Genomic DNA, 27,401 nt, shown 5'->3' with positions numbered 1-27,401 from the left:
CACACACTACTATATATAAGATAGAAAACCAGCAAGGATCTTCAGTGTAGCACAGGGAACTCTACTCAAGATTCTGGGAGAGGAGAGCAGGAAGATGGCGGAAGAGTAAGACGTGGAGATCACCTTCCTCCCCACAGATACACCAGAAATACATCTACACGTGGAACAACTCCTACAGAACACCTACTGAAGGCTGGCAGAAGACCTCAGACCTCCCAAAAGGCAAGAAACTCCCCACGTACCTGGGTAGGGCAAAAGAAAAAAAGAATAAACAGAGACAAAAGGATAGGGACGGCACCTGCACCAGTGGGAGGGAGCTGTGAAGGAGGAAAAGTTTCCACACACTAGGAAGCCCCTTCGCGGGCGGAGACTGCGGGAGGCGGAGGCGGGAGCTTCGAAGCCGCGGAGGAGTGCACAGCAGCGGGTGCGGAGGGCAAAGCGGAGAGATTCCCGCACAGAGGATCGGTGCCGACCGGCACTCACCAGCCCGAGAGGCTTGTCTGCTCACCCGCCGGGGCGGGCGGGGCTGCGAGCTGAGGCTCTGAGGCTCGGGTTTCGGTTTCGGACGGAGCGCAGGGAGAGGACTGGGGTTGGCGGCTTGAACATAGCCTTAAGGGGTTGGTGCACCACAGCTGGCCGGGAGGGAGTCCGGGGAAAGGTCTGCACCTGCCGAAGAGGCAAGAGACTTTTTCTTCCCTCTTTGTTTCCTGGTGCGTGGGGAGAGGGGTTTAGGAGCGCTGCTTGAAGGAGCTCCAGAGACGGGCGCGAGCCGCGGCTAAAAGCGCGAACCCCAGAGACGGGCGCGAGCCGCGGCTGAAAGCGCGGACCCCAGAGACGGGCGCGAGCCGCGGCTGAGGGCGCGGACTCCAGAGACGGGCGCAAGCCGCGGCTGGAGGCGCGGACCCCAGAGGCGGGCGGGAGACGTTGGGGCTGCTGCTGCCGCCACCAGGGGGCCTGTGTGCGAGCGCAGGTTGCTCTCCACGCCCCTCTTCCGCGGAGCCTGTGCAGCCTGCCACTGCCGGGTTCCCGGGATCCGGGGACGACTTCCCCGGGAGAGCGCACGGCGGGCCTCGGGCTGGTGCAGGGTCACGCCGGCCTTTGCCGCCGCAGGCCCGCCCCGCATTCCGTGCCCCTCCCTCCCCGCCGGCCTCAGTACGCCAGAACCCCCGAATCAGCGGCTCCTTTAACCCCATCCTGTCTGAGCAAAAAACAGACGCCCTCCAGCGACCTACACGCAGAGGCAGGGCTAAATCCAAAGCTGAGCCCCTGTGAGCTGTGAGAACAAAGAGAAAGGGAAATCTCTCCCAGCAGCCTCAGAAGCAGCGGATTAAAGCTCCACAATCAACTTGATGTACCCTGCATCTGTGGAATACATGAATAGACAGCCAATCATCCCAAATTAAGGAGGTGGACTTTAGGAGCAAGATCTATGATTTTTTTTCCCTATTCCTCTTGTTGTGAGTGTGTATGTGTATGCTTCTGTGTGAGATCTTGTCTGTATAGTCTTGCTTCCACCATTTGTCCTAGGATTCTATCCGTCCATGGTTTTTTCTTAAAATTTTTTTCTTAATAATCAATTTTAATTTTAAGAACGTTATTATACTTTACCTTCGTCCTTTCTTTCTTTTTCTTTCTTTCTTTCCTTCCTTCCTTCCCTCCTTTAGACAACGAATCATCCCAAATTGAGGAGGTGGTCTCTGACAGCAAGATTTATGATTTTTCCCCCTTTACCTATTTTAGTGAGGGTGTATGTGTACGCTTCTGTGTAAGATTTTGTCTGTATAGCTTTGCTTCCAACATTTGTCCGAAGGTTCTATCCGTCCCTTTTTTTTTCTAAATAAGAATTTTTTAATTCAATAACTTTATTATACTTTATTTTATTTTTACTGTATCTTCTTGCTTTCTGTTTTTCCTTCTTTCCCTCCTTCCTTCCTTCCTCCCTCCATCCCTCCCTCCTTTCTTTCCTTCTTGCCTTCTTTCCTTCTTTGCTTCTTTCTTTCTTTCTTCTTTCCTTCCTTCCTTCTTTCCCTCCTTCCTTCCCTCCTTTCCTTCTTTCTTTCCCCATACTTCTACTAATTCCCTCTACTTTTTCTCCCTTTTAATCTGAACCGTGTGGATGAAAGGCTCTTGGTGCTCCAGCCAGGAGTCAGGGCTCTGCCTCTGAGATAGGAGAGCCAACTTCAGGACACTGGTCCACAAGAGACCTCCCAGCTCCACATAATATCAAACGGCGAAAATCTCCCAGAGACCTCCATCTTAACACCAGCACCCAGCTTCACTCAACGACCAGCAAGCCACAGTGCTGGACAACCTGTGCCAAACAACTAGCAAAACAGGAACACAACCCCACCCATTAGCAGAAAGGCTGCCTAAAATCATAATAAGGCCACAGACACCCCAAAACACACCACCAGACGTGAACCTGCCCACTAGAGAGACAAGATCGAGCCTCATCCACCACAACACAGGCACTAGTCCCCTCCACCAGGAAGCCTACACAACCCACTGAACCAACCTTAGCCACTGGAGACAGACATCAAAAACAGGAGGAACTACGAACCTGCAGCCTGCAAAAAGGAGACCCCAAACACAGTAAGATAAGCAAAATGAGAAAACAGAAAAACACACAGCAGATAAAGGAGCAAGATAAAAATGCACCAGACCTAACAAATGAAGAGGAAATAGGCAGCCTACCTGAAAAAGAATTCAGAATAATGATAGTAAGGTTGATCCGAAATCTTGGAGATAGAATGGACAATAGAATGGACAAAATGCAAGAATCAGTTAACAAGGACCTAGAAGAACTAAAGATGAAACAAGCAACGATGAACAACACAATAAATGAAATTAAAAATACTCTAGATGGGATCAATAGCAGAATAACTGAGGCAGAAGAACGGATAAGTGACCTGGAAGATAAAATAGTGGAAATAACTACTGCAGAGCAGAATAAAGAAAAAAGAATGAAAAGAACTGAGGACAGTCTCAGAGACCTCTGGGACAACATTAAACGCACCAACATTCGAATTATAGGGGTTCCAGAAGAAGAAGAGAAAAAGAAAGGGACTGAGAAAATATTTGAAGAGATTATAGTTGAAAACTTCCCTAATATGGGAAAGGAAATAGTTAATCAAGTCCAGGAAGCACAGAGAGTCCCATACAGGATAAATACAAGGAGAAATACGCCAAGACACATATTAATCAAACTGTCAAAAATTAAATACAAAGAAAGCATATTAAAAGCAGCAAGGGAAAAACAACAAATAACACATAAGGGAATCCCCATAAGGTTAACAGCTGATCTCTCAGCAGAAACCCTACAAGCCAGAAGGGAGTGGCAGGACATACTGAAAGTGATGAAGGAGAAAAACCTGCAGCCAAGACTACTCTACCCAGCAAGGATCTCATTCAGATTTGATGGAGAAATTAAAACCTTTACAGACAAGCAAAAGCTGAGAGAGTTCAGCACCACCAAACCAGTTTTACAACAAATGCTAAAGGATCTTCTCTAGGCAAGAAACACAAGAGAAGGAAAAGACATATAATAACGAACCCAAAACAATTTAGAAAATGGGAATAGGAACATACATATCGATAATTACCTTAAATGTAAATGGACTAAATGCTCCCACCAAAAGACACAGATTAGCTGAATGGATACAAAAACAAGACCCTTATATATGCTGTCTACAAGAGACCCACTTCAGACCTAGAGACACATACAGACTGAAAGTAAGGGGATGGAAAAAGATATTCCATGCAAATGGAAACCAAAAGAAAGCTGGAGTAGCAATTCTCATATCAGACAAAATAGACTTTAAAATAAGGACTATTAAAAGAGACAAAGAAGGACACTACATAATGATCAAGGGATCGATCCAAGAAGAAGATATAACAATTGTAAATATTTATGCACCCAACATAGGAGCACCTCAATACATAAGACAAATACTAACAGCCATAAAAGGGGAAATCGACAGTAACACATTCATAGTAGGGGACTTAAACACCCCACTTTCACCCATGGACAGACCATCCAAAATGAAAATAAATAAGGAAACACAAACTTTAAATGATACATTAAACAAGATGGACTTAATTGATATTTATAGGACACTCCATCCAAAAACAACAGAATACACATTTTTCTCAAGTGCTCATGGAACATTCTCCAGGATAGATCATATCTTGGGTCACAAATCAAGCCTTGGTAAATTTAAGAAAATTGAAATTGTTTCAAGTATCTTTTCTGACCACAACGCCATGAGACTAGATATCAATTACAGGAAAAGATCTGTAAAAAATACAAACACATGGAGGCTAAACAATACACTACTTAATAATGAAGTGATCACTGAAGAAATCAAAGAGGAAATCAAAAAATACCTAGAAACAAATGACAATGGAGACACAACGACCCAAAACCTGTGGGATGCAGCAAAAGCAGTTCTAAGGGGGAAGTTTATAGCAATACAAGCCCACCTTAAGAAGCAGGAAACATCTAGAATAAACAACCTAACCTTGCACCTCAAGCAATTAGAGAAAGAAGAACAAAAAAACCCCAAAGCTAGCAGAAGGAAAGAAATCATAAAAATCAGATCAGAAATAAATGAAAAAGAAATGAAGGAAACAATAGCAAAGATCAATAAAACTAAAAGCTGGTTCTTTGAGAAGATAAACAAAATAGATAAACCACTAGCCAGACTCATCAAGAAAAAAAGGGAGAAGACTCAAATCAATAGAATTAGAAATGAAAAAGGAGAAGTAACAACTGACACTGCAGAAATAAAAGAGATCATGAGAGATTACTACAAGCAACTCTATGCCAATATAATGGACAATCTGGAAGAAATGGACAAATTCTTAGAAATGCACAACCTGCCAAGACTGAATCAGGAAGAAATAGAAAATATGAACAGACCAATCACAAGCACTGAAATTGAAACTGTGATTAAAAATCTTCCAACAAAGGAAAGCCCAGGACCAGATGGCTTCACAGGCGAATTCTATCAAACATTTAGAGAAGAGCTAACACCTATCCTTCTCAAACTCTTCCAAAATATAGCAGAGGGAGGAACACTCCCAAACTCCTTCTACGAGGCCACTATCACCTTGATACCAAAACCAGACAAGGATGTCACAAAGAAAGAAAACTACAGACCAATATCACTGATGAACATAGATGCAAAAATCCTCAACAAAATACTAGCAAACAGAATCCAACAGCACATTAAAAGGATCATACACCATGATCAAATGGGGTTTATTCCAGGAATGCAAGGATTCTTCAATATACGCAAATCTATCAATGTGATAAACCATATTAACAAATTGAAGGAGAAAAACCATATGATCATCTCAATAGATGCAGAGAAAGCTTTTGACAAAATTCAACACCCATTTATGATAAAAACCCTGCAGAAAGTAGGCATAGAGGGAACGTTCCTCAACATAATAAAGGCCATATACGACAAGCCCACAGCAAACATCATCCTCAATGGTGAAAAACTGAAAGCATTTCCACTAAGATCAGGAACAAGACAAGGGTGCCCACTCTCACCACTCTTATTCAACATAGTTTTGGAAGTTTTAGCCACAGCAATCAGAGAAGAAAAGCAAATAAAAGGAATCCAAATCGGAAAAGAAGAAGTAAAGCTGTCACTGTTTGCAGATGACATGATCCTATACATAGAGAATCCTAAAGATGCTACCAGAAAACTACTAGAGCTAATCAATGAATTTGGTAAAGTGGCAGGATACAAAATTAATGCACAGAAATCTCTGGCATTCCTATATACTAATGATGAAAAATCTGAAAGTGAAATCAAGAAAACACTCCCATTTACCATTGCAACAAAAAGAATAAAATATCTAGGAATAAACCTACCTAAGGAGACAAAAGACCTGTATGCAGAAAATTATAAGACACTGATGAAAGAAATTAAAGATGATACAAATAGATGGAGAGATATACCATGTTCTTGGATTGGAAGAATCAACATTGTGAAAATGACTCTACTACCCAAAGCAATCTATAGATTCAATGCAATCCCTATCAAACTACCACTGGCATTTTTCACAGAACTAGAACAAAAAATTTCACAATTTGTATGGAAACACAAAAGACCCCGAATAGCCAAAGCAATCTTGAGAACAAAAAAAGGAACTGGAGGAATCAGGCTCCCTGACTTCAGACTATACTACAAAGCTACAGTTATCAAGACGGTATGGTACTGGCACAAAAACAGAAAGATAGATCAATGGAACAGGATAGAAAGCCCAGAGATAAACCCATGCACATATGGACACCTTATCTTTGATAAAGGTGGCAGAAATGTACAGTGGAGAAAGGACAGCCTCTTCAATAAGTGGTGCTGGGAAAACTGGACAGGTACATGTAAAAGTATGAGATTAGATCACTCCCTAACACCATACACAAAAATAAGCTCAAAATGGATTAAAGACCTAAATATAAGGCCAGAAACTATCAAACTCTTAGAGGAAAACATAGGCAGAACACTCTATGACATAAATCACAGCAAGATCCTTTCTGACCCACCTCCTAGAGTAATGGAAATAAAAACAAAAATAAACAAATGGGACCTAATGAAACTTCAAAGCTTTTGCACAGCAAAGGAAACCATAAACAAGACCAAAAGACAACCCTCAGAATGGGAGAAAATATTTGCAAATGAAGCAACCGACAAAGGATTAATCTCCAAAATTTACAAGCAGCTCATGCAGCTCAATAACAAAAAAACAAACAACCCAATCCAAAAATGGGCAGAAGACCTAAATAGACATTTCTCCAAAGAAGATATACAGACTGCCAACAAACACATGAAAGAATGCTCAACATCATTAATCATTAGAGAAATGCAAATCAAAACTACAATGAGATATCATCTCACACCAATCAGAATGGCCATCATCAAAAAATCTACAAACAATAAATGCTGGAGAGGGTGTGGAGAAAAGGGAACACTCTTGCACTGCTGGTGGGAATGTGAATTGGTTCAGCCACTATGGAGAACAGTATGGAGGTTCCTTAAAAAACTACAAATAGAACTACCATATGACCCAGCAATCCCACTACTGGGCATATACCCTGAGAAAACCGAAATTCAAAAAGAGTCATGTACCAAAATGTTCATTGCAGCTCTATTTACAATAGCCCAGAGATGGAAACAACCTAAGTGCCCGTCATCAGATGAATGGATAAAGAAGATGTGGCACATATATACAATGGAATATTACTCAGCCATAAAAAGAAACGAAATTGAGCTATTTGTAATGAGGTGGATAGACCTAGAGTCTGTCATACACAGTGAAGTAAGTCAGAAAGAAAAAGACAAATACCGTATGCTAACACATATATATGGAATTTAAGAAAAAAAAATGTCATGAAGAACTTAGGGGTAAGGCAGGAATAAAGACGCAGACCTCCTAGAGAACGGACTTGAAGTTATGGGGAGGGGGAAGGGTGAGCTGTGATGGGGCGAGAGAGAGTCATGGACATATACACACTAACAAATGTAGTAAGGTAGATAGCTAGTGGGAAGCAGCCGCGTGGCACAGGGATATTGGCTCGGTGCTTTGTGACAGCCTGGAGGGGTGGGATAGGGAAGGTGGGAGGGAGGGAGACGCAAGAGGGAAGAGATATGGGAACATATGTATATGTATAACTGATTCACTTTGTTATAAAGCAGAAACTAACACACCATTGTAAAGCAATTATACCCCAATAAAGATGTTAAAAAAAAAAAAAAAAGATTCTAGGAAAACGTATACAAGAAAAGAATCTAAGAAAAGAATGAGTATATGTACATGTATAACTGAATCAATTTACTGTACACCTGAAATTAACACAACATTGTAAATCAACTATACTCCCATAAAATTAAAATTAAAAAATAAATGTAAAAAATTGTTAATGATCAGAGAAATGCAAATCAAAACCACAATGAGATTATCACCTCACACCCGTCAAATGTTTATCATCAAAAGTCTACAAATAATAAATGCTGGAGAGGGTGTGGAGAAAAGGAAACCATAGTGCACTGTTGGTGGGAATGTATTTTGCTATAGCCACTGTGGAAAACAGTATGGCGGGTCTTCAAAAAACTAAAAGTAGAATTACCATGTAATCCATCAATTCCATACCTAAATATACATGCAAAGAAAATGAAAACACTAATTCAAAAAGATATATGCACTCCAGTACTCATAGCAGCATTATTTATGATAGCTAAGATACAGAAGCAACCTAAGTGTCCATCAACAGATGAATGGATAAAGAAGATGTGGTACATATATACAATAGAGTAGTACTCAGCCATAAATACAAGTGAAATTTTGCCTTTTGTGACAACATGGATGGACCTTGAGGGTATTACACTTAATAAGTCAGAAAGAGAAAGACAAATACTATATATTATCACATATATGGAATCTAAAATATGAAATGAGTGAACATAACAAAACAGAAACAGGTATAGAAAACAAACTAGTGGTTACCAGTGGGGATAGGGAAGTGGGGAGGGGAAAGAGAGGCACGGGTGATTAAGAATATATGTAAAATAAATAAACTACAAGTATATATTATACAAGCAAAGGGACTATAACCAATATTTTATAATAACTTTAGAGTATAATCTATAAAAATGTTGAATCACTCTGCTGCATACGTGAAACTTTTATAATATCATAAATCAACTACACCTCAATAAAAAATGTATGTAGATCCCAAGCCCTCGATAAGACGGAACATAACTTCCTACTTTTTAAGTCTGGTATATACATAGTGACTTTTTCAATAAAGTGCAAAATGGAAAGAGGGGGAAAAGAGTAATTTTACAGTGAGAAATCTGGAAACATTACCTCAGCCAGGTAATCAAGGTTAATGTCAACATGCACATATACTTGATATGATGAAAGGGCGCTTTACCTGTGCATTTTCCTCCCAAGAACACATAAACCCAATCTAATCACAAGAAAAACATTACACAAATCCAAATTGAGGGACATTCTACAGAATATCAACCAGTTCTACTCCAAAATGTCAAGGCCATCAAAAACAAGGAAATTCTGAGAAATTGTCAAGAGGAGCTTAATAAATGTCCTGTGGTATTCTGAGTGGAATCCTGCAAAAGGACACTAGGTAAAAAGCCAAGGAAATCCGAATGAAGCATGGAATTCAGTTAAAAATAATGTATCAACATTGCTTCACTGATTATAGCAAATGTACCATACTGTTGTTAGATGTTAATAATAGGGGTGTTGCTTAGCGGTGAGGTGTTCAATATGGGCAACAGGGAAATCTGGGGGTCGATAGCATGGTCTAAAACTGAACGTGGTGATGGTTGTGCAACTCTATAAATTAATCAAAAGCAATGAATTGTACACTTACCATGGGTGAATTTTATGGCAAATGATACCTCAATAAGGCTGTTTTAAAATGCATTGGTTGGTATATTGGCAAAATGAGTACAAGCATAAAAAATAATTTTTAAAACACTTAAAATATTTAGTTATAATTACCATTTCAGGACCACACACAGTGCCATCTTCTACAAATGTTTGATCTCTGTCTTCAGGGTTTTCAACTGTGGTCAGTGTATTTCTAGGTGTCCTCTCTGTGTTTAGAAATGTTGATGTACACAGGTCATCTCGTACATGTGTATAAATCACAGATAAATTTCGGCGTCTTACTAAAGCTTTGTGAGGCCAGGTACAAACTAATTTTCCACATAACACATGGCTAGAAGCATAATGAAGAAGAAAAGTTTCTTATTATTTACAGAAATAATGTAGATTGCTGATATAGCTAAATTTTTAAAGTATTTTACTAACTTAAATCCACATTTCAAAAATTTTCTCTAAGTAAATTTTTTTGAGCACACTGACTCATGTATGATGTGGCTCTTTTTGTTTTGTGCAGAAATGTAGCAAGGGAAAAATTAATCATTTTTGCAATCTGACAGCCATGATCTGGTCTATATTAGCTTCTGAAATTTGAGCAAATGATCATTGGTCTTTGATTTTTTTCATTAGTACAATGGGATAAATAATTCTAACTACAAATATTTGATGTATATAAACATATATTTATAATATATAGCATAAATATATAATGAATATAAAGGAACTAACACAATGCCTACCTCAGCCCATCAATAAACACAGGTGATTTTTATGGTCATTATTCTAACATTATAGACACTGAAAACATGTTGTTTGTAGGAAATAGGTAATAGTGTTCAGCTCAGATCATGAAACAAGAGAAAACTTGTTATAAAATGGCATCTTAGCTTGTACATAATATGTTCCAGAATCTTAGCAATATACAACCTACATTCCAAACAAAATTATAATTTTCTAAATACATACGGGTAATTACAAAAATTTCGGCCACAGTTTCCAAATTTATCTCCTCTTGAATTTATTTCATCAAAACAAGCAAATGAAGCACCTCTAGATGCTAAAAGAAAAAAAGAAACTTAAGTAAGTAAATTACAACACACAATTCCAATTATCATGATAGAAATAACAGACCCAGTCTGGAAATTATAATGTTATCCCTAGGAAGGTTTATAACTACCTCGCATTAAAAAGTTGCTGGGGATAGATCAAGATTAATTACTCAAATGGCTATATACTATTAGAAAAATAAGCAGTCATTGCCTCTCTATTCCTCTAAACTGTTTATGCTCTGCCTTAGTTATCTACCAAATGTGAAAAAAAAGTTTGCTCTTACTACAAAAAAAAGAGGAAAGAGATGGGATTTATAATGCGATACTGATAAGAAGCCCAAAGAGCATTTCATTTAACTCTTCCTATTCCACACTAGAGTCCTCAGCTGTGTTCCCTAGTAACCTAACAATCACTAAACAAGAACTATTGAATTTTAAAATTAGGAAGGATGTGAATGTTTATCTACTTTGGCCATTTAAAATAGTTCTATCTAATTTTAAGATCATGAAAAATTAGAAGATATTTAAAGCTGCCCCATCACTTTTGACTTGATGATTTAGAGGTAGGCAGTGTTGCTCATTTTAATCACATGTAATAAGAACTGAGATCTTTTGTTGTCGCTACGTTTAATTGACAAGGGAATTCTCCTTAGCAATTTCACAGATTTTTATAGTTGGAGAACATGATCTATAAACTTCACTCTATCTCCTGAAATTTTGTCATTTGCAACAATATGGATGGACCTGGATGGTTAAGCTTAGTGAAAGTCATATAGAGAAAGAAAAATACTGTATGTTTTCACTTACATGTGAAATCAAAAAAATAAATAAATAAAACAAGCAAATGACTGTAACAAAAAAGAAGCAGAATCACAGATACAAACTAGTTACCAGTTGAGAGAGGATTTTAGGAGTGGCAAATTATAGGAAGGGGATTAACAGTTACAAACTACAAGGTATAAAAATAAATAAAATATATGAATATAACATACACCACAGGAAGTATAGCCTATATTTTATAATAACTTTATATGGAGTATAATTTATAAAAATATAAAATCAGGAATTCCCTGACAGTCCAGTGGCTAGGTCTCTGCACTTTCACTGCACAGGGCATGGGTTTGATCACTGCTTGGGAACTAAGATAACACGTGCCACATGGTGCAGCCAAAAATAAATGAATGAGTGAATAAATAAATAAATAAAATCACTATATTGTATACCTGAAACTAACATAATATTGGAAATAAACTATACTTCCATAAAATAAAATAAATTACTGAATTAGAGGAGACAAAAAATAGAATGAAAAGGAATGAAGAACACCTACCTGACCTATGGGGTACTGTCAAAGAAATGACAAACACATCATTGCAGTCCCAGAAGGAGAAGAGAGTGAGGAAGGGATAGAATGCTTCTTTAAAGAAATAATGGATGATAATGTCCCACGCCTGGGAGGGATTTGGATATCCAAGTTTATAAAGCTAATAGATCACCTCAAAATTCAACTCAAAGTAATCTTTTGCAATGCACATAATCATAAGACTGTCTAAACCAAAGACAATGAGATAATTATAAAAGCAGCAACAGAAAAAAATTTTCTCATACAAGGAAACTCCCATAAGGATATCTAAATTTCTCAGTAGAGACTTTGTAGGCCAGGAGAGAATGGGATGATCTATTAAAACTGCTAAGAGAAAGAAACTGTCAAACAAGAATGTTTTAACCAGAAAAGCTGTTAATCAGAATTGAAGGGGAAATAAAGACTTTCCCTAAGAAACAAAAATGGAGGGAATTCACCACCACTAAACCTGTCTTACAGGAAATGTTGAAAAGAGTTCTACAAGCTGAAGTAAAGGGATGCTAATTAGTAACATTAAAACAAATGAAAATGTGAAACATACTGGTAAAAACAAGCATATAGTCAGATTCAGCATGCTCTAATACTGTAATATGGTGATGTGTCAACTCCTTGATTCTAATATAAAAGTTGGAGGAAGAAAGTATTAAAAATAGCTATAGCTTCAACAACTTTTAGTGGGTACACAATATGAAAAGATGTAGTTCTCAGTACAAGAAAAATTGTTTGTAACTATACATGGCGACAGATGTTAACAACACTTATTATGATCATTTTGCAATATTTAAAAGTATTGAATCACTATGTTGCACAACTGATATTAATATAATATCATATTTCAATTATACCTCAATTTTAAAAAAATGTAAGTGGTGACATCGAAAATATGAAAGGGGATAAAAGGATAGAGTTTTTAATGTGATCAAAGATAAATTATCATATGTTTTATGTGAGCCTCATGGTAACCACAAAGCAAACACTTAAAGTAGATACAGAAGAGATAAACAGAAGGGAATCAAAGTATACCACTATAGAAAATCATTAATTTACAAAGGAAGGTAAAAAGAAAAGAATAAAAGAAAAATAGAGTTACAAAACACAAAACACCCAGAAAACAACAAATAAGATGGCATTAGTTGACTGTTAAGTAACAGTAATTCTTTAAACATTAATGAACTGAATTCTCCAGTCAAAAGACATACGGTGGCTGGATAGAAAAAAAAAAAGACCCTATTATGCGGCCTACAAGAGACTCAGTAGAGTATTAAGGACACACAGAATGTCAAAAGTAAGACATGGTAAAATATATTCCATGCAAGTGGAAGCCAAAAGAGAGCAAAGGTAGCTATATTTACATCAGACAAAATAGACTTAGGCAAAAATAGAAACAAGAGACCAAGATGGTCATTATGTAATGATAAAGAGGTCAATTCATCAAGAAGATATAACAATCATAAATATATATGCACTCAACAATGGAGCACCTAACTATATTAAACAAATACTAACAGATATGAAGGGAGAAATAGACAAAAATACAATAATAGTAGGGGAACTCAACACACCACTTTCAACAATGGATAGTTCATTCAGACAGAAAATCAACAAATAAACGTTGGACATGAACCATACATTAAACCAAAGGGATCTGACAAACATATTCAGAAGATTCCATCCAACAGCAGCAGAATTCACATTCTTCTCAAGCACACATGGTACATTCTCCAGTATAGAGCAGTGTTAGGTCACAAAACAAGGCTTAGCAAATTTAAGAAGACTGACATCATAGTAATTATATTTTCTGACCACAAAGGTATAAAACTAGAAATCAATAAGAGAAGTAAAGCTGGAAAATTAACAAATATGTGGATATTAAACAATATGTTCCTGCACAACCAGTGGGTCAAAGAAGAAATCAAACAAGAAATCAAGAAATATCTTAAAACAAACAAAAATATAACATATGAAAATCTCTGGGATGCTACAAAAGCAGTTCTAAGAAGAAAGCTTACAACAACAAATGGTACATTAAGGAAAAATAAGGATCTCAAATAAAGAACCTCACTTTACTTAACAAGGAAGTAGAAAAATAACAAACTAAGGCAAATGTTAGCAGAAGGAAGGAAATAACAAACATCAGAGCAGAAATAAATAGAGACCAGAAAATAATAGAAAGAAATGAAGAGCTAGTTTTTTGAAAAGAAAGATTTGACAAAACTTTAGCTAGACTAAATCAGAAAAAAGAGAGGGCTCAAATAAATGAGAATTTAAAGAGAAAATATTACAACTGGTACCACAGAGTACAAAGGATCTTGAGAGACTACTATCAACAATTATAAACCAACAAACTGGACAATCTAGAAAAAATGGATAAAATCTTCAAATACATACAAACTACCAAGACTGAAACATGAAGAAATAGAAAATCTGAACAGACTAATTACAAATAAGGAGGTTCAAAAAACTTCCAACACAGAAAAGCCCAGGGCCAGGTGGTTTCACAGGTGAATATCAAACATTTAAAGAAGAATGAATGTCCATCCTTCTCAAACTCTTCCAAAAGATTGAAGAGAAGGAAACACCTGCAAACTCAATTTATGGGGCCAGCATTATCCTGCTACAAAAACCAAAGTGTAAGGATACTACAGACCAATAACACAATAACCCCAATAAATACAGAAAATTACAGACCAGTAACCCAAATAACCCCAATAAATACAGATGCTAAATTTCTCAGAAATATTAGCAAACCAAATTCAATATCACATTAAAATAATAATTCACCATGATCAAGTGGGATTTATCTCTGGGATGCAAGGTTGGTTCAACGAATGGAAATCAATAAATGTGATATGTCACATTAATAGAACGAAAGATAAAATTATATGATCATCTCAATAAATGCATAAAAGGCATTTGACATAATACAACGTCCTCTCATGGTAAAAACTCTCAACAAATTGGAACTGGAAGGAACATACTGCAACACAACAAAGGCCATATATGACAAACTCACAGCCAACGTCATACTCAGTGGTGAAAGGTTGAAAACTCTTCTTCCATGATCAGGAAAAAGACAACAGGGCCCATTCTCACCAGTCCTACTCAACATAGCACTGGAAGTCATAGCTAGAGCAATTCGGAAAGACAAAAATTGAAAAGCATCCAAATCAGAAAGGAAGAAATAAAATTGCCCTTGTTTGCAGATGATATGATCTTATATACAGAAAATCCTAAGACTCTACAAAAAAATTCTTAGAATAAACAAATTTGTTTAAGTTACAGGATACAAAACATATATGAGACAGTTGCATTTCTGCCCACTAATAACTAAACATTTGAAAAAGAAAAAGAAACAAAGAAACCAATCCAATTTACAAAAGGATTTGAAAGAATAAAATACTTAGGAATAAATTTAACCAAGGAGGTGAAATATCTGTCCACTGAAAACAAGGTTTTGATGAAAGAAATTGAAGAAGACACAAACAAATGGGAATATATCCCATTATCATGTATTGGAAGAATTAATATTATTTAAATGTCTGTATTACACAAAGCTGTCTATAGATTCAATGCAATCCCTATCAAAATTCCAATGGCATTTTTCAACAGAAATAGAAAAAACAATCCTATCATTTTTGTGGAGCCATAAAAGACCCCATATAGCCAAAGCAATCCTGAGAAAGAAAAATAAGGATCCAGGGGCTTCACACTTCTTGATTTCAAATTACACTAAAAGTTTTAGTAATCAAAACAATATGGTATTGCCACAAAAATAGACACATAGAACAATGGAACATAGTTGAGAGCCCATAAATAATCCCCTACACACAGTCCACTAATATTTGACAAGGGAGCCAAGAAACTCAATAGGGAAAGGAGAGTCTACTCAATTAATGCTGTTGGGAAAACTGCATAACCACATGCAGAAGAATGCAATTGGACCTCTATCTTACACTGCTCAGAAAAATGAACTTGAAATGGACTAAAGACTCAAACATAAGACATGAAACAGTAAAACTTCTAGGAGGAAACAGGGAAAGAGCTCCTTGACATTTATCTTGGCAGCAGCAATTTACTGAATGTGACACCAAAAGCAGAAGCAACAAAAGCAAAAATAAGTGAGACTACATCAAACTAAAAAGCTACTGCATAGCAAAAGAAACAAGTAATAAAATAAAAAGAAACCTACAGAAGGGGAGAATATTTGAAAATCATATATGTGATAAGGCATTCATATCCAAAGCACATAGAGAACTCTTACAACTCCATAACAACAACAAAGATTCGAAAATGCACAAAGGCTCTGAATAGATATTTTCCATAGAAGACATGCAAGTGACCAATAAGTACATGAAAAGGTGCTCAACATTATGAATTACCAGGAAAATCAAAATCAAAATCACAGTGAGACATCACGTCACACCTTTTACTTTTGCTATTATCAAAAAGATAACAAGTGTTGACAAGGATGTTGAGAAAAGGGAAAACTTGTATACTGTTAGGGGGAATGTGAATTGGTGAAGCCACTATGAGATTCCTCAAAATCTTAAAAATAGAACTACCACATGATGCAGCAAACCCACTTCTGGGTACACATCAAAAGAAATTGAAATAAGGATCTCAAAGAGATATCTGCACTTCCATGTTCATTGCAGCTTTATTCACAATATCCAAAATATATAAACAATTTAAGTCTTCAGCAATGGATGACTGTAAATAAAATATATATGTATAACGGATACCAAAAAACTCCTAGAGGAAAACAGGGGGAGAACACTATTTGATATAAATCGCAGGAATATTTTTTTTTTGATTCATCTCCTAAAACAAAGGAGATAAAAGCAAACATAAACAAATGGGACCTAATTAAACTTAAAAGATTTTGCACAGCAAAGGAAACCATAAACAGAATGAAAACACAACCTACAGACTGGGAGAAAACATTTTCAAACGATATGACAGATAAGGGGTTAATATCCTACATATATAAAAAGCTCAGACAACTCAACATTAAAACAAACAAACAAACAAACAAACAACCCGATTAAAAAATGGGCAGAAGAACTGAATAGAAATTTTCCCAAAAAAGAAATGCAGATGGCCATCAAGTGCACGAAAAGATGGTCAACATCGCTAATCATGAGGGAAATGCAAATCAAAACTACAGCATCACCTCACACTGGTCAGAATGGCTATCATCAAAAAGAAAATGAATAACAACTGTTGGGGAGGATGTGAAGAAAAGGGAACCATCGTACACTATTGGTGGGAAAGTACACTGGGGTAGCCACCACGGGAAACAGTATGGAAGTCCTAAAAAACTAAAAGTAGAACTACCATATGACCCAGCATTTCCACTCCTGGATATATATCCAAAAAAAACCCCACAAAAACATTAATTCAAAAAGACACATGCCTCCCAATGTTCACAGAAGCACTATTTACAATTGTCGAAGCAACCAAAGTGTCCATCAACAGATGAATGGATAAAGAAGACGTGGTGTACGAGTACACACACACACACACACACACACACACACACACACACACACTGGAATACTACTCACACATAAAAATGAATGAAGTTTTGCCATTTGCAACAACTTGGATGCACTTGGAGGTCACTGTTAACTGAAATAAGTCAGAGAAAGACAAATACTGTATGATATCACTTATATGTGGAATCTAAAAAATATATCAAAGTAGTGAATATAACAGAAAAGAAGCAGACTCACAGATACAGAAAACAAACTAGTGGTTACCAGGGGGACAGGCAAGGGGACAGGGTCAATATAGGGGTAGGAGGTTAAGAGGTATAAATTAGGTATAAAATAAGCTACAAGGATATATTGTACAACGTGGGGAATATAGCCAATATTTTATGGTAACTATAAAAGTAGTATAAACTTAAAAAGTGTGAATTGCTATATTGTACACCTGTAACATCTATTATTACCGTATATCAACTATACTTCAATTAAAAAATTAAGGAGAGGGGCTTCCCTGGTGGCGCAGTGGTTGAGAGTCCGCCTGCCGATGCAGGGGACACGGGTTCGTGCCCCGGGCCGGGAGGATCCCACATGCCGCGGAGCAGCTGCGCCCATGAGCCGTGGCAGCTGAGCCTGCACATCCGGAGCCTGTGCTCCGCAGCGGGAGAGGCCACAACAGTGAGAGGCCCGCGTACCGGGGGAAAAAAAAAAAAAAAAATTAAGGAGAGACAAAATCTCTCCAGACAAACAAAAGCTGAAGAAGTTGATGATCACTAGACTTGCCATATATGAAGTGCGGAAGTGAGTGACATCAGCACTGTGTTGGCAGAAGGGATCCTTCCTTTTTGTCCCCCCGCTTAAAAAAAATCCACATATATTTACTACCTATGAATTCTATTTTAGATGCTCATGAAAGCAGAGGATGGGAGGAAATAGTTCCCAAGCTTCAAGAAATTAAAGATTTAGATCTAACTATACAAAATATGATGATAAAATGGTAAAACACTAATTGCTAATGGGCTTCAGAGTAAGGAAATTATGCAATGAAGCTTTAAAAAATATGGAGCTGGATTATTTTAAAGAAATTTTAAAAGAGGTAGGTACTATATATCAAATAAATTGGGTTTTGTTTTCTACAAATTTTTATTGTGTTAAAATACACATAAAGTTTACCAATTATTTTTAAGTGTTCAGTTCAGTGGTTCATTGTACATTCACACTGTTGTGCAACCATCACTACCATCCATCTCCATAACTCTTTTTATCTTCTAAAATGGAAATTTTATACCTATTGAATAACAACTCTCCATTCTTCCCTTCCCCAAGCCCCAGCTACCACCATTCTACTTTCTGTATCTGTGATATTGATTACTAAGTACCTCATTTCAGTGGATGATACAGCATTTGTCTTTTTGTAACTGGCTTACTTCATTTAGCATAATGTCCTCAAGGTTCCTCCATGTTGTACTTTGTTGCAAAATTTCCATCCTTTTTAAGACTAAATAATATTCCATTGTGTATATACACCGCAGTTTGCTTTATCCATTCATCCATTGATGGACATTTGGGTTGCTTCCAAGTTTTAGCTATTGTGAATAATGCTGCTATGAACATGAGTGCATAAATATCTCTTCCAGACACTGCCTTCAATTCTTTTGGGTATACCCAGAAGAGGAATTGCTGGGTCATATGGTAATTCTATTTTTAATAATCTGAGCAATCTCCATACACAGAATAGTGGTGATGCCATTTAACGTTCCCACCCACAGTGCACAACTGTTGCAATTTTTCCTCATCCTCATCATTTGTTGTGTTCTGTTTTTTTTGACAGCAGCCATCCTAATGGGCGTGAGGTGGTATCTCATAGTTTTGATGTGCATTTCCCTAATGATTAGTGATGTTGAGCTTCTTTTCATGTGCTTATTGGCCATCTGCATGTCTTCTTTAGAGAAATATCTATTCACATCATTTGCCTGTTTTTGAATCGGGCTGTTTGTTTTCTGTTGCTGAGTTTTAGGAGTTTTCTATATATTCTGGATATTAATTTCTTATCAGATGTACGATTTGCAAATATTTTCTCTCAGTGGAAATACAAAACAGCCAGAAAGCAATTAATGAGATGGCATCTGGTAAGTCCTTATATTTGGGGTCAGATAATTCCTTCTTATAGGGGCTGTTTTGTGCATGGTAGGATATTTAGTAGCAACCCGGACTTCCACCCTCTAGAAGCCAGCATCAGTTCCACCCCAGCTGTGAAAACCACAAAGGCCTGCAGGCGTTGTGTCTGGAAGGAAAAGGTCATGGGTGCTGCTAAAAATGTTAAAGTACGCAGGATCCCACACCCCCTCACAGAAAGAACTGCCAGGCCTAAGATACTCACAGTGCTGAGGTGGAGAAACCCTGACGTAACTTCGTTTTGCACTCACATTGCTTTACGTGTCAAAACAAAAAGAGCAATGTTCTCCTGGCATCAGCAAGATAACTCCTTAGGAGATAACATTCCTTTCTCAATCCTGTAAGGGTTTACGATGAACCACTACTTGTCTTCTACACGCAGATCTGGACTATGTATACTGTCAGTATGTTACTTTCATGTATAACCCTTTGTCTTGAAAACATATATAACTGTGCCTTGACCTCTAATGGGCAGAACAGTTCTCAGAGCTTTTTGGAAGACTATCTCCTGGGTTATAATCCTCAGATTGGCTTGAATAAAATTCTCTATTTCTTTCTTAGGTTGACTATTACTTAATTATTTTGTCAATATAATCTTCCAAGAAGATGCATTTCCACTTGAGGTCTCTCCCTTGTGCAAATAAGGATTCCTTATAAATTCAGAAGTTTTTTCTCAGAATCAAAAAAACTTTACTTCCTTTAACACTAATATACATTAGGCCTACAAATAGGATACACTTATTTTAAAATTACACTTACATTTTTGTTTTATAGCATTAAATAACAGAGCTTGGGATCATCAGGATTTAGGAACTAAGAAGAAAATAGTGGTCATTACCTCCTCCAATTAATTTTCTGCACTGTCTGGTAAACGACCGACATCGTCCTTTATAACAGAAGGAGTTGCCCGAATCACAACTCTGTCCATCACGTGCATAAGTGTCAGGCACACAGTGTGCATTAGTCCCATCACAGAATTCTCGAAAATCACATTCATCAACTGGTCGCCTACAAGGTGTATTAACTGGTTTTATCTGGAAGAGAAAAGAAACATAAGAAAAAACTCACATATAAATGATACCCAAGTTTTCTTTCTCTTTCAGGCTTGAAGTTTCCATCCATTTTTTCTAAGTTGTTAAGAGCAATGAGGACATTGTCTTCTTGTTAACTACTTAAGCATTGCACAGACAATTAGGTGATTGAATTTTCTGTGCTAAAGGAGTGGGTATTGCTTGTGAGAGATGTGAGAAACTCAAAGATAAGCAGACTACCATAATTATAAAAAAGAAAGTAGAGCTAAATGATTATTATAAAAATTACTTTCAACCCACTAAGGATATGCTCACATGGGCAGACTCTGGTTTCTCCATATGCCATCCTTAAAGCAGAAATCAGCAACCATTTACAAAACAATAAATATGCCTCATAAACATTTCGAAAAAAGTTTGCAGGACACATAAGAGAAGGTTTGTTTCATGTACCACATTGAAAACAACCGTAAAAAGTAACTTGTCCAATTATATATCTCTGATCTCTTCAGTGTTCACTGTTAGCTCATAGCTTCCGGGGTTCCCTTTATGCATATCTGCTTTTGAAAACAAACATATAAATACCATGACTGCAAACCCTTTCCTCAACACAAGTCCCAATTCCTTACGGCTATCATCACTATCGTACACAAACTAAGTCAAATTTGTTCTGGCTTCAAAGGTCCTAGAGACCCAGATTATATAACATTCACTGCCCCGCCTCTGAAAGAGGGTTTCTAGATAGTTTTCTCATTTACAACAAGTACCTGCTACCTGCAGCAAATCTGACACAAGTTCTCCAAGAGATGGGTGGGAAGACAAAACAATACTTGTGTTACCCAAGCTTATAGAGTTAGCATTCAAATCAAAACAAATAATCAAAATTGTTTTCAAAAGAAAATACATATAATGAGAAAGTATTAATATTTGTTTCTTCAGAATATACTTTCTTTTACAAATGTGTATAAATGGCAATCTGCCTTTTATTCTAATTTCTTTTACCATTAAAACTTTATTTTTTACAGTTGTTTAAGGATCACAGGAAAATATGAGGCGAAAGTACAGAGATTTCCCATATAACCCCTGCCCTACACATGCAAAGCAGGTATTACTAGAGTGGTACATTTGTTGCAACTGATGAACTTACACTGACACATCATAATCATTCAAAATTCATGGTTTATATTAAAGTTCACTCTTGGTGTTTTACATTCTACAGGTTTAGACAAATGTATAACGACATGTATCTATTGTTGTGGTATCATACAGAGTATTCGTACTACGCTAATAATCCTTCATGCTCTTCCTATTCATCTCCCCCTCAGTCCCTGGCAACCACTGATTTTTCACTGTCTACATAGTTCTGCCTTTTTCAGAATGTCATATAGTTGGAATCATAGAGTATATAGCCTTATTAGAGTGCCTTCTTTCACCCAACTTCTTTTTCAATACTTAAATACCCAGATCCTTAAATGCCCTTTGAACCAAGCTTTATCACTGTACTTGCTCCTCCATTAAAGTGTGTTTATTTTCCTTTCCACGGCTCTCTAATTCCCAGACGACCCTAAAACATTAAACCTTCTGGCTCCTTGTTCCACATTATTTTCTCCTAAAATATTTTTATTTTGTTTTTCCTCGTAATTTTTAATTTATTTTTATTCTTGCCAAGACTATCAGTCTGCATGTGTAATGTATAATTCATATACAGGGCTGTGTCCCTTTACACAACTGAACCAGGGATGAGTGAGTTAATTTACTGCTTCTGACCATCATATCAGCCTTAACAGCATAGTAAAAAAATTACTGTGTATTTCAGAAAAATCATCGTCTGGGCTATGTCCCTTTCCATAATTGGGCCCAGGAACTAATTAGAATCATAAATACTATCCCAGTCTCAACAGCAGTTGTTCAGGTATCCTTGTGGACATGTGAATCTTGTTTGTGCAGCAGAAAAATATTTCCTTTTGGCACACGGATGACACTACATAACTATACTAGTTGTATTTGACAGGTTGGTTAATTTTTTTTAACATCTTTATTGGAATATAATTGCTATACAATGTTGTGTTAGTTTCTGCTGTATAACAAAGTGAATCAGCTATACATATACATATATCCCCATATCCCCACCCTCTTGCCTCTCCCTCCCACCCTCCCCATCCCACCCCTCCAGGTGGTCACAAAGCACGGAGCTGCTATCTCTGTGCGATGCAGCTGCTTTCCCACTAGCTACTTATTTTACATTTGGTAGTGTATATATGTCAATGCTACTCTCTCATTTCATCCCAGCTTACCCTGCCCCCTCCCAATGTCCTCAAGTCCACTCTCTACATCTGCGTCTTTATTCCTGTCCTGCCCCTAGATTCATCAGAAACTTTTTTATTTTTTTTAGATTCCATATATATGTGTTAGCATACAGTATTTGTTTTTCTCTTTCTGACTTATTTCACTCTGTATGACAGACTCTAGGTCCATCCACCTCACTACAAATAACTCAATTTCATTTCTTTTTATGGCTGAGTAATATTCCATTGTATATATGTGCCACTTTTTTATCCATTCATCTGTTGATGGACACTTAGGTTGCTTCCATATCCTGGCTATTGTAAATAGTGCTGCAGTGAACATTGTGGTACATGACACTTTTTGAATTATGGTTTTCTCAGGGTATATGCCCAGTAGTGGGATTGCTGGGTCATATGGTAGTTCTACTTTTAGTTTTTAAGGACCCTCCATACTGTTCTCCATAGTGGCTGTATCAATTTACATTCTCACCCTCTCCAGCATTTATTGTTTGCAGATTTTTTGATGATGGCCATTCTGACTGGTGTGAGTTGATATCTCATTGCAGTTTTGATTTGCATTTCTCTAATGATTAGTGATGTTGAGCATCTTTTCATGTGTCTGTTGGCAATCTGTATATCTTCTTTGGAGAAATGTCTATTTAGGTCTTCTGCCCATTTTTGGATTGGGTTGTCTGTTTTTTTTGATATTGAGCTGCATGTATTGCTTGTATATTTTGGAGATTAATCCATTGTCAGTTGCTTCATTTGCGAATATTTTCTCCCATTCTGAGGGTTGTCTTTTCGTCTTGTTTATGGTTTCCTTTGCTGTGCAAAAGCTTTGAAGTTTCATTAGGTCCCATTTGTTTATTTTTATTTCCATTTCTCTAGGAGGTGGGTCAAAAGGACCTTGCTGTGATTTATGTCAAGAGTGTTCTACCTATGTTTTCCTCTAAGAGGTTAATGGTGTCTGGCCTTACATTTAGGTCTTTAATCCATTCTGAGTTTATTTTTGTGTATGGTGTTAGGGAGTGTTCTAATTTCATTCTTTTACATGTAGCTGTCCAGTTTTCCAGGCACCACTTATTGAAAAGGCTGTCTTTTCTCCATTTTATATTCTTGCCTCCTTTAACAAAGATAAGGTGACCCTATGTACATGGGTTTATGTTTGGGCTTTCTATCCTGTTCCATTGATCTATATTTCTGTTTTTGTGCCAGTACCACACTGTCTTGATCACTGTAGCTTTCTGGTATACTCTGAAGACCAAGAGCCTGATTCCTCCAGCTCCATTTTTCTTTCTCAAGATTGCTTTGGTTATTCGGGATCTTTTTTGTTTCCATCCAAATTGTGAAATTTTTTGTTCTAGTTCTGTGAAAAATGCCATTGGTAGTTTGATAGGGATTGCACTGAATCCATAGATTGCTTAGGGTAGTATAGTCATTTTCACAATATTGATTCTTCCAATCCAAGAACATGGTATATCTCTCCATCTGTTTATATCATCTTTAATTTCTTTCATCAGTGTCTTATAGTTTTCTTCATACAGCTCTTTTGTCTCCCTAGGTAGGTTTATTCCTAGGTATTTTATTCTCCTTTTTGCAATGGTACATGGAAGTGTTTCCTTAATTTCTCTTTCAGATTTTTCATCATTAGTGTATAGGAATGCAAGAGATTTCTGTGCATTAATTTTGTATCCTGCCATTCTAATAGTTTTTTTGATTAGCTCTAATAGTTTTCTGGGAGCATCTTTAGGATTCTCTATGTATAGTATCATGCCATCTGCAAACAGTGACAGTTTTACTTCTTTTACAATTTGGATTCCTTTTATTTTTTTCTTCTCTGATTGCCAAGGCTAGGACTTCTAAAACTACGTTGAATAAAAGTGGCGAAAGTGAACATCCTTTTCTTGTTCCTGATCGTAGATGAAATGCTTTCAGTTTTTCACTGTTGAAAATGATGTTGGTTCTGGGTTTGTCATATATAGCCTTTATTATGTTGAGGTAGGTTCCCTCTATGGCTTTCTGGAGAGTTTTTATCATAAATGGGTGTCGAATTTAGTCAAAAGCTTTTTTTGCATCTATTGAGATTATTAAAAACATGTGTTTTTAATACATGTTGTGTTATCCTTCAATTTGTTAATATAGTGTATCACATTGATTTACATATACTGAAGAATCCTTGCATTCCTGGGATAAACTCCACTTGATCATGGTGTATGATCCTTTTAATGTGCTGTTGGATTCTGTTTGTTAGTATTTTGTTGAGGATTTTTTTTGTGTGTGACATCTTTGTGTGGTTTTGGTATCAGGGTGATGGTGGCCTCATAGAATGAATTTGGGAGTGTTCCTCCCTCTGCTATATTTTGGAAGTGTTTGAGAAGGATAGGTGTTAACTCTTCTCTAAATGTTTGACAGAATTCGCCAGGGAAGCCATCTGGTCCTGGGCTTTTGTTTGTTGGAAGACTTTTAATCACAGTCTCAATTTCAGTGCTTATGATTTGTCTTTTTATATTTTCTATTTCTTCCTGGTTCAGTCTCAGAAGGTTGTGCTTTTCTAAGAATTTGTTCATTTCTTCCAAGTTGTCCATTTTATTGGCATATAGTTGTTTCTAATATCTCTCATGATCCTTTATATTTCTGCAGTGTCAGTTGTTACTATTTTTTCATTTCTAATTCTGTTGATTTGAGTCTTCTCTCTTTTTTTCTTTATGAGTCTGGCTAATGGTTTATCAATTTTGTCTATCTTCTCAAAAAAACAGCTTTTAGATGTACTGATCTCTGCTATCATTTCCTTCATTTCTTTTTCATGCATTTCTGACCTCATCTTTATGATTTCTTTACTTCTGCTAACTTTGGGGATTTTTTTGTTCTCCTTTCTCTAATTGCTTTAGGTGTAAGGTTAGATTGTTTATTTGAGATTTTTCTTCTTTAGGTAGGATTATATTGCTATAAACTTCCCTCTTAGAACTGCTTTTGCTGCATCCCATAGGTTTTGGTTCATTGTGTTTTCATTGTCATTTGTTTCTAGGTAATTTTTGATTTCCCCTTTGATTTCTTCAGTGATCTCTTGGTTATTTAGTAGTGTATTGTTTAGCCTCCATGTGTTTGTATTTTTTACAGTTTTTTTTCCCTGTAATTGATATCTAGTCTTATAACATTGTGGTCAGAAAAGACACTTGATATGATTTCAATTTTCTTAAATTTACCAAGGCTTGATTTGTGACCCAAGATATGATCTATCCTGGAGAATGTTCCATGAGCACTTGAGAAGAAAGCGTATTCTGTTGTTTTTGGATGGAATGTCCTATAAATATCAGTTAACTCCATCTTGTTTAATGTGTCATTTAAACTTTGTGTTTCCTTATTTATTTTCATTTTGGATGATCTGTCCATTGGTGAAAGTGGGGTGTTAATGTCCCCTACTATTATTGTGTTACTGTCGATTTCCCCTTTTATGGCTGTCAGTGTTTGCCATATATATTGAGGTGCTCCTATGTTGGGTGCATAAATATTTACAATTGTTGTATCTTCTTTTTGGATTGATTCCTTTATCATTATGTAGTATCCTTCTTTGTCTCTTGTAATAGTCTTTATTTTAAAGTCCATTTTGTCTGATATGAGAATTGCTACTCCAGCTTTCTTTTGTTTTCCATTTATATGGAATACCTTTTTCGATCCCCTCACGTTCAGTCTGTGTGTGTCCCTAGGTCTGAAGTGGCTCTCTTGTAGACAGCATATATATATGTGTCTTGTTTTTGTATCCATTCAGCCAGTCTATGTCTTTTGGTTGCAGCATTTTAATTTATTTAAATTTAAGGTAATTCTCAATATGTATATTCATAGTACCATTTTCTTAATTGTTTTCAGTTTGTTAGGTCTTTTCCGTCTCTTGTGTTTCCTGCCTAGAGAAGTTCCTTTAGCATTTGTTTCAAAGCTGGTTTGGTGGTGCTGAATTCTCTTAGCTTTTGATTGTCTGTAAAGGTTTTAATTTCTCCATCGAATATGAATGAGATCCTTGCTGGGTAGAGTAATCTTGGTTGTAGGTTTTCCCCTAACATCACTTTAAATATGTCCTGCCACTCCCTTCTGGCTTGCAGAATTTCTGCTGAAAGATGAGCTGTTAACCTTATGGGGATTCCCTTGTATGTTATTTGTTGCTTGTCCCTTGCGGCTTTTAATATTTTTTCTTTGTATTTAATTTTTGATAGTTTGATTAATACGTGTCTTGGCGTGTTTCTCCTTGGATTTTTCCTGTATGGGACTCTCTGCCTTTCCTGGACTTGATTGACGACTTCCTTTCCCATATTAGGGAAGTTTTCAACTATAATCTCTTCAAATATTTTCTCAGACCCTTTCTTTTTCTCTTCTTCTCCTGGGACCCCTATAATTCGAATGTTGGTGCATTTAATGTTGTCCCAGAGGTCTCTGAAACTGTGGTCAATTCTTTTCATTCTTTTTTCTTTATTCTGATCTGCGGTAATTATTTCTACTATTTTATCTTCCAGGTCACTTATCTGGTCTTCTGCCTCAGTTATTCTGCTATTGATTCCTTCTAGAGAATTTTTAATTTTATTTATTGTGTTGTTCATCAT

General features: G+C 36.8%; 1 protein-coding gene across 1 annotated transcript in view; it reads right to left on the bottom strand.

Moving 5' to 3' along the window:
* LOC309838896 (disintegrin and metalloproteinase domain-containing protein 5-like) overlaps positions 1-27,401 on the bottom strand; it is a gene marked incomplete at both ends in the record, with an annotated part of 144,038 nt that overhangs the window by 42,620 nt on the left and 74,017 nt on the right. Inside the window, 3 exons of the mRNA XM_082680312.1 lie at positions 9,541-9,760; positions 10,390-10,480; positions 20,338-20,533. Of these exons, the coding sequence (XP_082536438.1) occupies positions 9,541-9,760; positions 10,390-10,480; positions 20,338-20,533 (507 nt within the window). The remainder of the gene's footprint in view (positions 1-9,540; positions 9,761-10,389; positions 10,481-20,337; positions 20,534-27,401) is intronic.

Source organism: Grampus griseus (genome assembly GCF_964374135.1).
Source record: "Grampus griseus genome assembly, chromosome: 21".
In the NCBI taxonomy this organism is placed as follows: Eukaryota; Metazoa; Chordata; class Mammalia; order Artiodactyla; family Delphinidae; genus Grampus; species Grampus griseus.
The sequence above is the reverse complement of the archived record's forward strand: the minus strand, read 5'-3'. Positions and strand labels throughout refer to the sequence as shown.